We start from the raw sequence: 14631 nt of genomic DNA on the forward strand, positions 1-14631 counted from the left end.
GGAGGCTGCAGTGTGAGGATCAGCTGAGCCCAGGAGTTTGAAACCAGCCTAGGCACATAGTGAGAACCCATCTCTACAAAAAAAAAAAAAAAAAAAAAAAAAAATAGCCAGGCATAGTGGCACAGGCCTGTAGTCCCTGCTGCTTGGGAGACTGAGGTGAGAGGATCACTTGAACCTGAGGGACTCCAGACTGCGATAAATCGTGATAGTGTCAATGCATTCCAGCCAAGGCAACAGATCAAGATTCTGTCTTAAACAAAGAATAAACCAGAGGAGAGATATTAGATAGAACCAGAACAAAACATTTTCCAAGTGTTTTTCTGTAAATGGAAGGAAAAAATGGAGGAACTGGATTAAGGGAGAAGTGAGGACAGAAGAGGGTTTTTGTTTAGTTTTCTTAAGATGGGAGAGATAGCAGCACATCAGTAGGCTAAAGACAGGAACCCAGCGGAGAAGGAGAAATCGGTGATGCAGGAGAAGGGAGAACTGCTGGAATAACATTCCCAAGGGGGTAAGAAGGGATGGAATCTGAGGCACAAGTGGGAAAATTCGCTTAGTTAGGAGTTCATGGCAACAGCAGAGAAGGTAAGGTATGTGAGCCTTGGAAGCAGAAGGACAGCAGATGTGGTGGCAAGATGAGATATTTTCTTCCGATGAATGACAATAAGCTGAGAATTAAGATGGAGGAGACAGAGCTAGAGATAAATTATTGACATCATTAAAGGCCCTCTAACACCTTGTTTATTTATTTATTTAGAGATGGAGTCTCACTCTGTAGCTCAGACTGGAGTGCAGTGGCATGACCTGGGTTCACTGCAACCTCCACCTCCGAGGTTCAAGCGATTCTCCTGCCTGAGCCTCCCAAGTAGTTGGGACTACAGGCATGTGCCACCACTAATTTTTGCCTGGCTAAAATTTTGTATTTTTAGTAGAGATGGGGTTTTGCCATGTTGGCCAGGCTGGCCTTGATCTCCTCTCAAATGATCTGCTCATCTCAGCCTCCCAAAGTGCTTGGATTACAGGCGTGAGCCAACATACCCGGGCCTTAATGCCTTGAATTTAAAGGCTGAGTATTGCACAGCTATATTCAGATACAAAGGTATAGGTGCTAGAGAAATCAGAGAGTTGTATTAACCAGAATAATGGTTTTTACCAAGGGCAGGCGCAGGCAAAGGACCTAATGGTGGAATCAATGATTGGGATGATAATGGGATAATGACACCTAAGACAGATTAGGAGGAAAGACAGGACATGAAATGGGAGAGCAACAGTGAAAAGTCTTAAGACAAACTGTAAGTCCTGGTGAGATCAAAGGATTGTTGGAGTTGAAGTGCTACAGGGAGTGAAGTGGAAGGGAAGAAAGGAGGTGGACAGATGGATGTTTGAAGTGAGTTTATGGAGAGGTAGTTAATAATTAGGTTAAAAGACTGTTAATAATTAGCTTACTGTTAATAATTAGGTTAAGAGTTTAAATATGGGAGAAAGTAACTGAGGTAGGGAATACCTAGAGTCTGCCTTCAAAACATAAACACCATAAAACTCTGCATTTTAATCTAGTAATTAAAAAGTTGTTTGGAGCTGGGTGCAGTGGTTTGCATTTGTAATTCCAGTGACTTGGCAGGCTGAGGTAGGAAGATTGCTTGAGGTCAGATATGAGACCACTGTAGGCAACATAGCAAGACCGTATCTCTCTCAAAACAAAAAAAAAAAAAAAAAAAAAAGAAAAATAAAAAAAAAATTAGCTTGCAGTGCACACCTGTAGTCTCAGCTACTCAGGAGATTGAGGCCAGAGGATTGCTTGAGCCCAGGAGTTTTAGGCTGTAGTGGGCTATGATCATACTACTGCACTCCGGCCTGGGCAACTGAGACCCTGTATTTAAAAAAAAAAAAAAAAGATAAAATAAAATAAAATAAAAAGTTTAGTTTTAGATCGTCTTACCTTAGCAATGCAAGCTGGACAAAACCAATCTCCATCTGGGATTGTTGTAATCTTGGGTCTATGGCAGTAGGTATGACAGCCTTTGTCACAGCCATCACAAAGAAGAAGCAGTTCTTCATTATCTCCCTTTCGACAGATTTGGCAGTACTATAATACATGAAAAATCATTTAAAATTAACCATCTGCCATGAATAATAGTTATTGGGATGTTCAATGCACCATAATTCCTAATTTATATTAGTAATGAACATTCCGCTTGCTAACAAATATATAGTAGCCATACACATCTATGTATCTTTCGTTACACAGATATGGACCACATGACGGGTGAGCAGTTCTGTTGGGGTAAATGCTGTGGGGTAAATGCACATTTCAAGTACACTGCAAAGAACAAAGCTTAGAGGCAGAATGCCTGCACACACTTCAGAAGCATGTACACATTAACATATGAAATAATTAACATGACATTAGAGCACATAAAGCAATGAATAGCTTTAATACATGGTGTTTTCTTTGTTTAATGTGCTTCATCTTTTGCTTATCTTAGCATCCTCATGATATCCTGAGAAAGAAATAAGAGTTAGAGTATTTTTTAAAATCAAAATTAGAAAACTTGTATTAGTATCACAATTATGTATAATTAAAAGATAACCCTAGATTTTTGACTAATTCATCTATATATATTGTGATAGATTGGAAAATGTGTTCAAACTGGGAAACTTTGAAAATCAACCCAAATCAAACATTGTCATAGTGCAGAAAATGGATCCTACAAAACAGTTTCTAAGGAAAAAAGATACAATACATGTAAGAAATTAAGAGGTCATTATTTATTTTTTTAGAATTAAAAATAAAACTAGTTATTTTCTATTGAAAATTTTCTAATATAATTAAAAACTTTAAATCTGCAAAAAGAAGACTTTTTCCATGTACACATATTCTGTACAGTAACTTTTACAAAGGAAAGAAGAAAAGTTAGACAAGTAAAAACTTTCAAGATGGCTGTAAAAGATGGTAAGCACTAACATTGTTTTTTGACAACTAGTTCATATTCCAGTCACAAAAGAAAATGTCCTGCAGTCCATGTTTTAAAAAATGAAAACCAGAAACCATTTAAACTACTTTAAGTTAGGTATTTATATGCTCTTAAAAACAAAATAGCTTAACCGTTCAAACTTACTTTAATTTTCAATGCAACATTGTATCAGTCTGGGAAAGTCTAAAATGGTCTTCTTATATAACTTAGTATGTATACCAATGATAGTTGTAGAATCTTATTAAAACAGCAGACACACTATTCAAGTTGACAAATGTTTATCAAATGTATATATTACATATTTCATATTAACATTGGCATGGTTACCACGAGCAAAAGCAGCAGAGTTTAACATTCCAACAATCCGTATCTATTTCATGACCTTTCCTAACATCCCCATCACTGAATACCTTAAGATGGTGTTATTTCTCCATATTTGAGTTACATCGTTAAAACTTCTACTGTAAAAGTATTCACTGAGAAATAACAATGCAAGGTTATATTTATATCCCTGTAACAACACAATTTAAAAATGAGATTCATGAACATAAGTAAATACTCATTGTTTTACTACTAGGTAACTATAAATACTACAAGGTCTGTCTTACATCTCACACTTAGGATTTAAAAATAAAATTATTTCCTGATACTTTTAAAGAAAGAGTGACAGATATCAAACTCATAACAATTTTGAAAAATTATAGTAATAGCTCATAATATGTTACAATAAATATATTATTATTTGGTTTTAATTCCTCTGCTACTACAGTAAAAAATAGTGGATACTGCCTACTGTTTAATAACAACAATATAAAGTATACTGTGGGCAGAGAATTATCTGGAGGCAAATTATGACAACTCCCTCTTTTTCTTGGTAAGCTTGGTCTTTGTCCAACAGGGTATTTCTAAAGATATTGAGCACTTTAATATTTTGTTAGGACTTACTATGAGGATTACTATAGGCACTGTAATGTCTCTAAAGGTTATAAAGTGCTTCTTAATCTTTGAATATGAAACACTGCCTTCTTTTCAAGATAGTTTCATAGCAAAAAGTGTATTATTAAGCATTTTAAAAAGGAAATGAAGATTGTGAGAGCTAGAATTATATGATTAATAAGGGTAGATGAAGAATAGGGGAAAGGTTAATGAATTTGCAAAAATGGAAATAAAGCTATAGATTGCAAAATTTAAATATATCAATATAAAAGCAGGTTTTGATACAAGTTTTAGGTTTCTGTGTATAAGTTTATAATAAAACTGAACACATCATGATGATTGCTTTGGTGTAGATGAGAAAAATATAAATACAAATTTCATTTTGATCTAGGACTTAATCTTTTTTTTTTCAATTTTATTTACAGACAAGGTCTCACTATGTTGCCCAGACTATAGTGCAGTGGCTATTCTCAAGTGTGATTATAGCGCACTACAGCCTTGAACTCTCGGGCTCAAATGATCCTGCCTTGGCCTCTGGAGTAGCTGGGACTATTGGCATGTACCACCATACCTGGCAAGAACTCAGTCTCAGTTTCTCTCTTTTTAAAAAAATCATTATTGCCTAGATCTTACCAAATATATTTGTCTAAGGTGACTTTCAAGCTGGTTTTAATAATAATTTTTAGAAGGAAAAAATATTTGTATCTGGTAAAAACAATACTAAATGAATCGAACAGTGCCTTAAAATTTATAGTAAATTCTGGGCCAGGTGTGGTGGCTCATGCCTGTAATCCCAGCACTTTGGGAGGCCAAGGCAGGCGGATCATTTGAGTTCAGGAATTCAAGACGAGCCTGACCAACATGGTGAAACACTGTCTTTACTGAAAATACAAAATTTAGCTGGGCGTGGTGGTGCATGCCTGCAATCCCAGCTACTTGGGAGGCTGAGGTAGGAGAATCGCTTGAACCCAGGAGATTGAGGTTGCAGTGAGCTGATATTGTGCTACTGCACTCCAGCCTGGGCAACAGAGACTCTGTCTCAAAAAAAAAAAAAATTATAGTAAATTCCAATCTGAATTGAGAAAGGCCTGTATTCGAGCATATTATGAAACTGCAGATTCATAGATATTTTAGGAAGCAGTGAAAAACCATAGAAGAAATGTAATTTATTTTCTGGAATTAATAAGACCTTGAGTAGTCTAAGCATAAAGATAAAAACGAAAGAAAGAATGCTAAGTTATTTAAGAATCACTTCTTTTCTTCAGGGAAACAACCATTTTAAATAGAGGAATTTCACCTTTAGCCATTCATGAAAAGAATCTCAAATGTTTAAATTTTAAAGCTAGTCTGTAATTCAAAGTAAATGGTGGCTGGGCACGGTGGCTCACGCCTGTAATCCTAGCATTTCGGGAGGCTGAAGTGGGCGGATCACCTGAGGTCAAGAGTTTGAGATCAGCTTTCCCAATACAGTGAAACCCCGTCTCTTCTAAAAAATACAAAAATTAACCAGGCATGATGGTAGGTGCCTGTAATCCCAGCTACTCAGGAGGCTGAGGGAGGAGAATCACCTGAACCCAGGAGGCGGAGGTTGCAGTGAGCCAAGACTGTGCCACTGCACTCCAGCCTGGGTGAGCGAGACTCTGTCTCAAAAAAAAAAGAGTAAATGTTAAAGTAATTCATAAAAGACTACATATAACAGATAATTCTATATATGATAGTATAAAAGAGGCAAGAGGGACACTTGTACATGATTTGAAATAAATATTTCTCTGGAAAACATGAATTATAGCTTTGCATTTTGAACACACAGCATTTTGGTGCCTTACACAAAATAGAGATTTTTGTGATAAACTAAATGATAAATAATTGGGGTTGTAGAAAGGTGAAAAACCAATTTTAATTAGTAGAGGAAAGATTAAAGGATCTACTATTCATGTCAACCACATCCGATGCCAAACACATGATATAAGCACATAAACTAAGAGTTCTCTGCTTATTTTGTATTTACTAATCTAAGTGCTTCTTAGAATTAAAAAATGAAAACTGATAGAAAAAGACATTTTAGCAATGCAGTAATATAGCAGGTAATGTTAGCAATGGAACTGTTTACAACAGTGAAACGGCCTTCAAGATTTAGATTAACAACTATTGTGCTGATGGAATGTGGGAGACAACTTCAGTTAGAGTTATAAACGATATTCAAAGGAGGCAGAAGCAAGATTTAAAAAAATAAAAGATAACACATTTGAAAGATTCCTTCAGTGAGGAGGAAAGTATCAAAAATCTTTTAGAATTAGAAAAACTCTCAAATATAGCATACATTATTATGACAGTAGGTAATGTATAATTAAGAAAGATCTGGAGGTTGGAAGAAACAGGACAAAGTAAATTAGTTATAATATTTCTTAAATAAAAACACTTACAACTTTCATAATTGATTTTTCCCATGCTATTGATTTCTGTAATTGCTGAATGCACAGAGCTACCTGTGCAGCACTGCGAGCTTCTGATAATGCCCTTCTCCATACCCTGAGCCCTGGAGCAATATCCTCTTCAATTCTGCATTGAAATATAGAAAAATTAAGTAGGTCATGTCCACACTTACGATTACTGAATGTGAAACAATCATCACACTGAAAGCCAAGCAATGACAAGAACATGTAACAGCCAATAAGTATAAGGTTTAAGCAACTAAATTTGATGTAGTGCACAGACTGTGGCTACGTGCCTCAAAGCTTAGTCACAACCAGGTAAATGTAAGATCACTTTGCAGGATTATCAACGCACATAACAAAAAAAAAAGTTTTTACAAAGCACCATGCAAATAGCATGATCCGTATGGATCACAGACATACAAGAAGATACATAGATAACAGGCAATAGAAAATAGGCTCCAATTAGCAAAGAAGCACAATAATTTTTCAAGTTAATCTCAATAACCTACCCGTCACCATCACCACTAATGGATGGTGCAGGAGCAGGGACAGTAACTGTGCCCACATTATCCAGTTTGATCTGAATGGTGGTACTTAAGGGGCTCTTCAGATACCTTCTTTCAATGTTCCGCTCCAAATCAGCCAGCCTGGTTACAGCTATATCTAGGGGGTTGTCACTCTTCCGTTCTAGTGCATGTGCACTGCTTTCTTCTTCGCCAGTAAATTCTCCATCATGCTCCTTGCTCAATTTAGTAAATGACTTATGTTCAAAATATACCAAGTCCTCCCTTTCTGATGCAGGCTCTGGACACATCCAACCCTATATATCAAGAGAACAGTGTTATTGTGGTTTCCTCTTAAAATGCCAAATGGGTGAATTACCTTTACTTAAAAAACAGCATTGGATACGGGCAGATCTCAAGGATCGTTACTAAAAGATTTTACCTTGTGTTTCCTAAAACTAGGTAGAAATAAGAAGAAAAAATTAAAAGAAATAGTTGTAAGAAAAGTTTGAAAAATAAAATTTAAAAACTTTTGATATTATAAACAGTGTAAGAACAATCAGCAAAATATTTTGAAGGATTTTAGACTAAAATGCTTATCAGTTTCATCGGATCACTTAAATGGAAATGTCTGGGTAGCCTCTGAGCTTTGCTCTTCCTTTCTGTGTTCATTCCTTCCATTATTCTTCTGTACAGGTCCTTCTGTGCTCTTTTTCCTTTGACTGCAGGGGTTTCATAAATACTATTACCTTTATCTGTATTGCTTTTCTCTGCTCCTCTTCACCTCATTAACACCACTCATTTTGTAGCTCTCATGTTAAGATTCACTTTATCATGAAAGGATCCCCTGACAGGAATCCTTTCTTGACCTCTTTCAGGAGCTAAGTCGCACTCTGACAGGTTCTCACAGGACCATGCTCCTTAGCCTTGTCATAAATACAATGTTATACTAGTGTGATTATTTGATGAATATTTTTCTACTTCTAAATTCCATGAGACCAAGGACTATGTCTGCTTTTACTCATTTATCTCCAGTATAGTGCAGGCAAATAATGGGCACTCAATACATGTATGCTGACTGAGTAATCAAAATCCTTCAAAGATTTCCTATTCTTTAGGAAATGTTCACCATGGCATTCAAGCACCTCAATCTATCCCTTTTCATGTTCCCAATCACACATCTTATGTTGCAGTCAAATTCTATAACTTGCTATTCCACAAACATGGGATAAGCTTCCCAATCCTCATGCTCTGCTCATGCTGTTCCCACTTCCTAGTATGATATTCCCTGGTCTCTAACTGTCCAAACCATACTCATTTTCTTAAGTTCCATTTCAACTTCTACATGAAATCTTCCATGATCTCTTCTATATCTCTGCCAGAAGTCAGTATTCTTTTTCTAAATTCATGCATTACTCTGTTCTCAACAATCAGGTACTAGATTCTGCATATATGTATATGCCTGATCTCCCTATTATATGACAAGCTTTCTGATGGTAGGAACAAAATTTTATTCAATTTTTTGGTGTCCACTGCCTGAGATGCAATAGGTATTTAATAAATGCATATTAAATGAAAAACAGAATGAACTTAATCTCTTCAGATATAATTATTTTATTTTATATACTAGGATCAGTTCTTCCCCTTTAACTCAGCAGAATATTTATATTTAGAAAGGAAGAATGGACTCTTAAAATAGTGGCACAGATGCAAGCTGGCTTCAGTTCCTGCCCCCACTGCCCCCCTGCCCCTGCCGCCAACCACTCAGAAAACCAAAAATAAATATACGGCACTGAGATGATCACCAGCAACATCCCAAAATTCAGACATGAGGATGAGACAGTTCCCGGGGGCAAGAGAGAAGTGAAAAAACTCTGAGCAGATGGTAAGAGAATTGGACTTCCACATCCATGATGCTTCTCTACCCTCATTCTGCCGGGAACCAAGCACACAGAAAATTTCCCCCCAATTCACAGTTTCTAGACTGAAAAAAGTGAGATCAAGGTAGACAACCAACTTATTCACTATGAAAAACAGTGTGAAGTTTCCTCAAAAATCTAAGAATGGAACTACCATATGATCTAGCAATTCCATTAGTAGATATACATAGAAAAGAAAGAAAATCAATATATGGAAGAAATACTTGTACTCCCATATTTACTGCAGCAATATTCACAATGGCTAAAATATAGAATCAACCTAAATGCCTATCAATAGACAAATGGATAAAGAAAATGCAGCATATTTTTAGGATGGAATACTATTCAGTCATAAAGAATGAAATCCTGTTATTTGCAGCAAAATGAATGGAACTGGAGGACATTATCCTTGGTAAAATAAGCCAGACACAGAAAGACAAATTATTATATGTTCTCACTCATGTGTGAGAACTAAAAAAGCTACTCTACTCTAGAATGTAGAGAGTAGACTGGTGGTTACCAGAGCCTGAGAAGGGTAGTGAGAGAGGGAGAGTAAGAGAAATTGATTAATGGGTACAAATATATGGTTTGATAGAAGAAATAGGAGAATACATAAAGACAATTAGACTAAATCAGGAAAACAAATCATGATTTGAATGAGGAAATCGACAAAGAGACAGATACAAAAAAGAACCAAATAGAAGTGCTAGAGCTAAATAATTCAATGAATAAAATAAAAAATACAAGACTGGACCAAAAATACAGACTAGACCAAGAAGAAAGATTTTCTGAACCCAAAGATTGGTCTTTTGAAATAACACAGGCAGACCCAGGGGGTGGGGAGCAGGGAAGAAAGAAAGAAAGGAAAACAAAGACAAAGGAAAAAAGAATGAAAAAGTCTATAGGATTTATGGGACACCATTAAGCAAACAAATATTCTTGTGGGTGTTACAGAAGGTGAAGAGAAGGGAAATGTGAGGAAAACAAATTTAATGAAATAATAGCAGAAAACTTCCCACGTCTTGGGAGAAAGATGAAAATTCAGGTCCAGAAAGTTCGAAGAATCCCAAGAAATTCAACCCAAACAGGTCCTCTCTGAGGCATATTATAGTCACCCTGTAAGAAGTCAAAAGACAAAGAATTCTGAAAGCATTAAAAGTGTCAAGTCACATATAAAGAAATCCTCATTAGACTAACAGTGGATTTCTCAGCAGAAACCTTATAGGCCAGGAAAGAATGGGATGATATATTCAAAGCAGCAAGAGAAAAAAACCCTGCCAGCCAAGAATATTATACCCAGCAAAGCTAGCCTTCAGAAATGAAGGAGAAAAAAAGTCTTTTACAGACTGAGGGAAAGTGAAGGAATTCATCACCACTAGACTAAACATGCAAGAAATGCTCAAAGACTCTTATACATGAAAGTAAAAAGATGATAACCACCATCATGAAAATATGAAACTATAAAACTCACTGGGAAAGCTAATACACAAAGGAGAAAGAGAAAGGCAATTATTACACACATAATTTTAAAAAGCCTGATGATAAACTGTTATCCCTATGGAAAAACACCCAGCCACAAAAATAAATAATAATCAAGGAAGTGAGGAACAAAGGATTATACAAAACAACTGAAAAGCAATCAATACAATGATAGGAGTAAGCACTCACCTATAAATAGTAATCCTGAATGTAAATGAATTAAATTTCCCATTTGAAAGACATAGACTGGCTGGCTGGATTAAAAAAACAAGTGCCAACTACATGCTGCCTGTAAGAAACTCTCCTCACTTGTAAAGACATATGCAGACTGAAAGTGAATGGATGGATAGAAATATCCCATGTAAATGAAAATCAAAAGTGAAGAGGAATAGTTATACTTATGTCAGATAAAAAAAAACTTCAAGTTAAAAGCTGTTAAAAGAGACAAAGAAGGAAAATTATATAATAAAGGGATTAATTCAACAAGAGAATATAATAATTGTAAATATATATGCACTCAATACCAGAGCACTCAGATGCATAAAGCAAAATATTATTCGATCGAAATGTAGAGGTAGATCCTAATATGATAATGGCTGGGGGTTTCAACATACCACTTTCAGCACTGGATAGATTTTCTAGACAGAAAATCACTTTGCACCATAGATCAAATGGACACTTACAGAACATTTCATCTATCAGATGCAGATGCACATTATTTTCATCAGTACATGGGACATATGCCAGGACTGAACATATGTTAGGACTCAAATCTCGAAAAATTTTAAAAATTTGAAATCATATCAAGTATCTTCTCTGACTACATGGAAATAAACTATAAATCAATAACAAAAGGAATATTTAAAACTATGCAAATACATGTAACATAAACAACAGGGTCCTGAACAACCACTGGGTAAAAAAAGAAATTAAGAACGAAATTTTAAAATTCCTTGAAATAAATGAAAATAGAAACACAACATTCCAAAATGTATGGGACACAGCAAAGGCAGTATTAAGAGGCAAGTTTATAGCAATAAATGCCTACATTAATAAAGTAGAAAGATTTCAAGTAAACAATCTAGCAATGCCCTTCAAGGAACTAGATATGCAAGAACAAATCAAACCCCAAATTACTAGAAGGAAAGAAACAAGATCAGAGCAGAAATAAACCAAATGGAGACAAAAATACAAAAGATCAACAAAACAAAAAGTTACTTTTGCTAACAATAAAACACCTAGGAATGTAGCAAACCAGGGAGGTGAAAGATCTCTACAATGAGAATTACATCACACTGCTCAAAGAAATCAGAGATGACACAGATGGAAAAACATCCCATGCTCATAGATAGGCATAATAAATATCGTTAAAATGGCCATACTGACCAAAGCAATTTACAGATTCAATGCTATTCCTATAAAACTGCCAATGAAATTCTTCACAGAACTAGAAAAAACTATTTAAAAGTTCATATAGAACCAAAAGAGAGCACAAATAGCCAAGGCAACTTCGCCTCTTGGGCTCAAGCCATTCTCCCACCTCAGCCTCCCAAGTAGCTGGGACTACAGGCACGTGCCACTATGCCCAGCTAATGTTTGTATTGTTTGTGGAGATGGGGTTTTGCCATGTTGCCCAGCCTAGTCTCAAACTCCTGAGCTCAAGTGATCCTCTCACCTCCGCCTCCCAAAGTTCTGGGATTACAGGCATGAGCCACTATGTCCGGCCTCAGCAGCATTTTCATACATGAACAATGAATTCACTAAAAAAGAAATCAAGAAGGCAATCCCATTTACAACAGCTACCAAACAAACACAAACAAAAACAAAAACCCAACTCTAGGAGTAAATTTAACCAAAGAAGTGAAAGACTTCTACAAGGAAAACTATAAACACTGATGAAAAAAACTGAAGAGGATGAGAGGATACAACCACGCTTATGGATCGGAAGAATAAATATTGTTAAAATGACAACACTACCCAATGCAATCTACACATTCAACACAATCCCTATCAAAACACTAATGACATTCTTCACAGAAATAAAGAAAAAATATTAAATTTTGTGTGGAATTACAAAAGACTCTGAATAGCTAAAGCGATCCTGAGCAACAAGAACAAAGCTGGAGGTATCAGACTACCAAGACTTCAAAATAAACTACAAAGCTGTAGTAACCAGAACAGCAATGCACAGGCATAAAAACTGACACATAGACCAAAGGGATAGAATAGAAAACCCAGAAATTCATCCATACCTCTACAACCAACTGCTTTTTAACAAAGGTGCCAAGAATGCTCCTTGTAAAAAGAATAGTCTCTTCAATAAATGGTGCCAGGAAAACTGGACATCCATATGCAGAGGAATGAAACTAGACCCCCACCTCTTACTCTATACAAAAATCAACTCAAAATAGATCAAAGACTTAATGTAAGACCCCAAATGATAAAACTACTAGGAGAAACAGGACATTGGTCTGGGAAAATATTTTATATATAAAACTTCAAAAGCACAGGTAACAGAAGCAAAAATAAACAAATGCGATTATAGAAAATGAAAAAACTTCTGTACAGCAAAGGAAAAAGTCAACAGAGTGCAAAGAAAAGCCACAGAATGGGATAAAATATTTGCAAATAATACATCTGAAAGGAGATTAATATCCAGGATATACAAGCAACTCAAACATCTCAACAGCCAAAAAAAAAAAAAAAAAAAAAAAAAAAAAAAATCCGATTAAAAATGGGCAAATAATCTGAACAGACATTTCTCAAAAGAAGACATATACATGGCCAACAAATATATGAAAAAATGCTCAACATCACTACTTATCAGGGAAATGCAAATCAAAGCCACAATGAGATATTATCTCACCCCAGTTAGAATGGCTATTATAAAAAAAGAAAAAGAAAAAAAAAAAAAGGTCATGCGTGGTGGCTCACACCTGTAATCCCAGCACTTTGGGAGGCTGAGGCACGCGGATCACGAGGTCAGGAGATCGACACCATCCTGGCTAACACGATGAAAACCCATCTCTACTAAAAATACAAAAAATTAGTTGGGCATGGTTGTGGGCGCCTGTAGTCCCAGCTACCAGGGAGGCTGAGGCAGGAGAATGGCGTGAACCTGGGAGGCAGAGCTTGCAGTGAGCCGAGTTCGCATCACTGCACTCCAGAGCCTGGGTGACAGAACAAGACTCCGCCCCCCCCACCAAAAAAAAAAAAAAGAAAAAAAAATGAGATGCTGGTAAGAATGCACAGAAAAGGGAACACTTACATATTGTTGGTGGGAATGTAAACTAGTATAGCCACCATGAAGGACAGTATGTAGGTTCCTCAAGAAACTACAAATAGAGCTATCATATGATCCAGCAATCCTACTACTGGGAATTTATCCAAAGGAAAAGAAAATTGTTGTATTGAAGAGACATCTGCATCCCCATGTTTACTGTGGCACTATTCACAATAGCCAAAGTACAGAATGAATCCAGGGGTTCAACAACAGATAAATGGATAAAGAAAATGTGGCAAAAATACACAACAGAATGCTACACAACCCAAAAAGAATGAAGTATCCTTTCATTAGAGGCAACATAGATGGAACTGGAGGACATTAAGTGAAATAAGCCAGGCACACAAAGTTAAACATTACATGTTCTCATTCATGTGGAAGCTTAAAAAAAATTGATCTCATAGAAGCAAAAAATAGAGCAGAGGATACTATAGGCTGGAGAAAGTGGGGGCAGGGAGGGATAAAGATAGGTTTGTTAAAGAATACAAAACTACTGGCTGGGCATGGTGGCTCACGCCTGTAATCCCAGCACTTTGGGAGGCCGAGGCGGGCGGATCATCTGTGGTCAGGAGTTCCAGACCAGCCTGACCAACACGGAGAAACCCCGTCTCTACTAAAAATACAAAAATTAGCCGGGCATGTGGCGCATGCCTGTAATCCCAGCTACTCAGGAAGGCTGAGGCAGGAGAATCGCTTGAATCCGGGAGGTGGAGGTTGCGGTGCCTGAGCCGAGATCGCACCACTGCACTCTAGCCTGGGCTGAGATCGTGCCACTGCACTCCAGCCCGAGCCGAGATAGCACCACTGCACTCTAGCCTGGGCCGAGATCGCGCCACTGCACTCTAGCCTGGGCAAAAAGAGCGAAACTCGGTGTCAAAAACAAAAAACAAAAAACAAAATTACTGGTAGGTAGGAGAAATAAGTTCTAGTGCTCTATACCACTGCAGGATGACTACAGTTAATAATATATATTGTTTCAAGTAGCTAAAGGAGATTATTCTTAACAGAAAAAAATGGAAAATGTTTCAGATAATGAATATGCTAATTACTCTGATCTGGTCAGTATATTATATGTACCAAAATATCACCATGTACTCCATG

At 36.6% G+C, this 14631-nt stretch overlaps 1 protein-coding gene across 4 annotated transcripts in view; it reads right to left on the reverse strand.

Annotated features, from left to right (window-relative positions):
* Positions 1–14631, reverse strand: part of BAZ2B (bromodomain adjacent to zinc finger domain 2B) — a 310475-nt gene that overhangs the window by 11726 nt on the left and 284118 nt on the right. For 3 of the 4 annotated variants that reach the window (XM_025405437.1, XM_025405434.1, XM_025405436.1), the window contains 3 exons: positions 6961–7166; positions 6335–6470; positions 1940–2086 (listed from right to left, as the gene is read on the reverse strand). In XM_025405437.1, the coding sequence (XP_025261222.1) occupies positions 1940–2086; positions 6335–6470; positions 6961–7166 (489 nt within the window). Of the gene's footprint in view, positions 1–1939; positions 2087–6334; positions 6471–6855; positions 7167–14631 lie in introns of all 4 variants that reach the window. The other variant, XM_025405435.1, reaches the window with a different exon arrangement.

The sequence above is a fragment of the Theropithecus gelada genome, chromosome 12, assembly GCF_003255815.1.
Source record: "Theropithecus gelada isolate Dixy chromosome 12, Tgel_1.0, whole genome shotgun sequence".
NCBI classification, from domain to species: domain Eukaryota; kingdom Metazoa; phylum Chordata; class Mammalia; order Primates; family Cercopithecidae; genus Theropithecus; species Theropithecus gelada.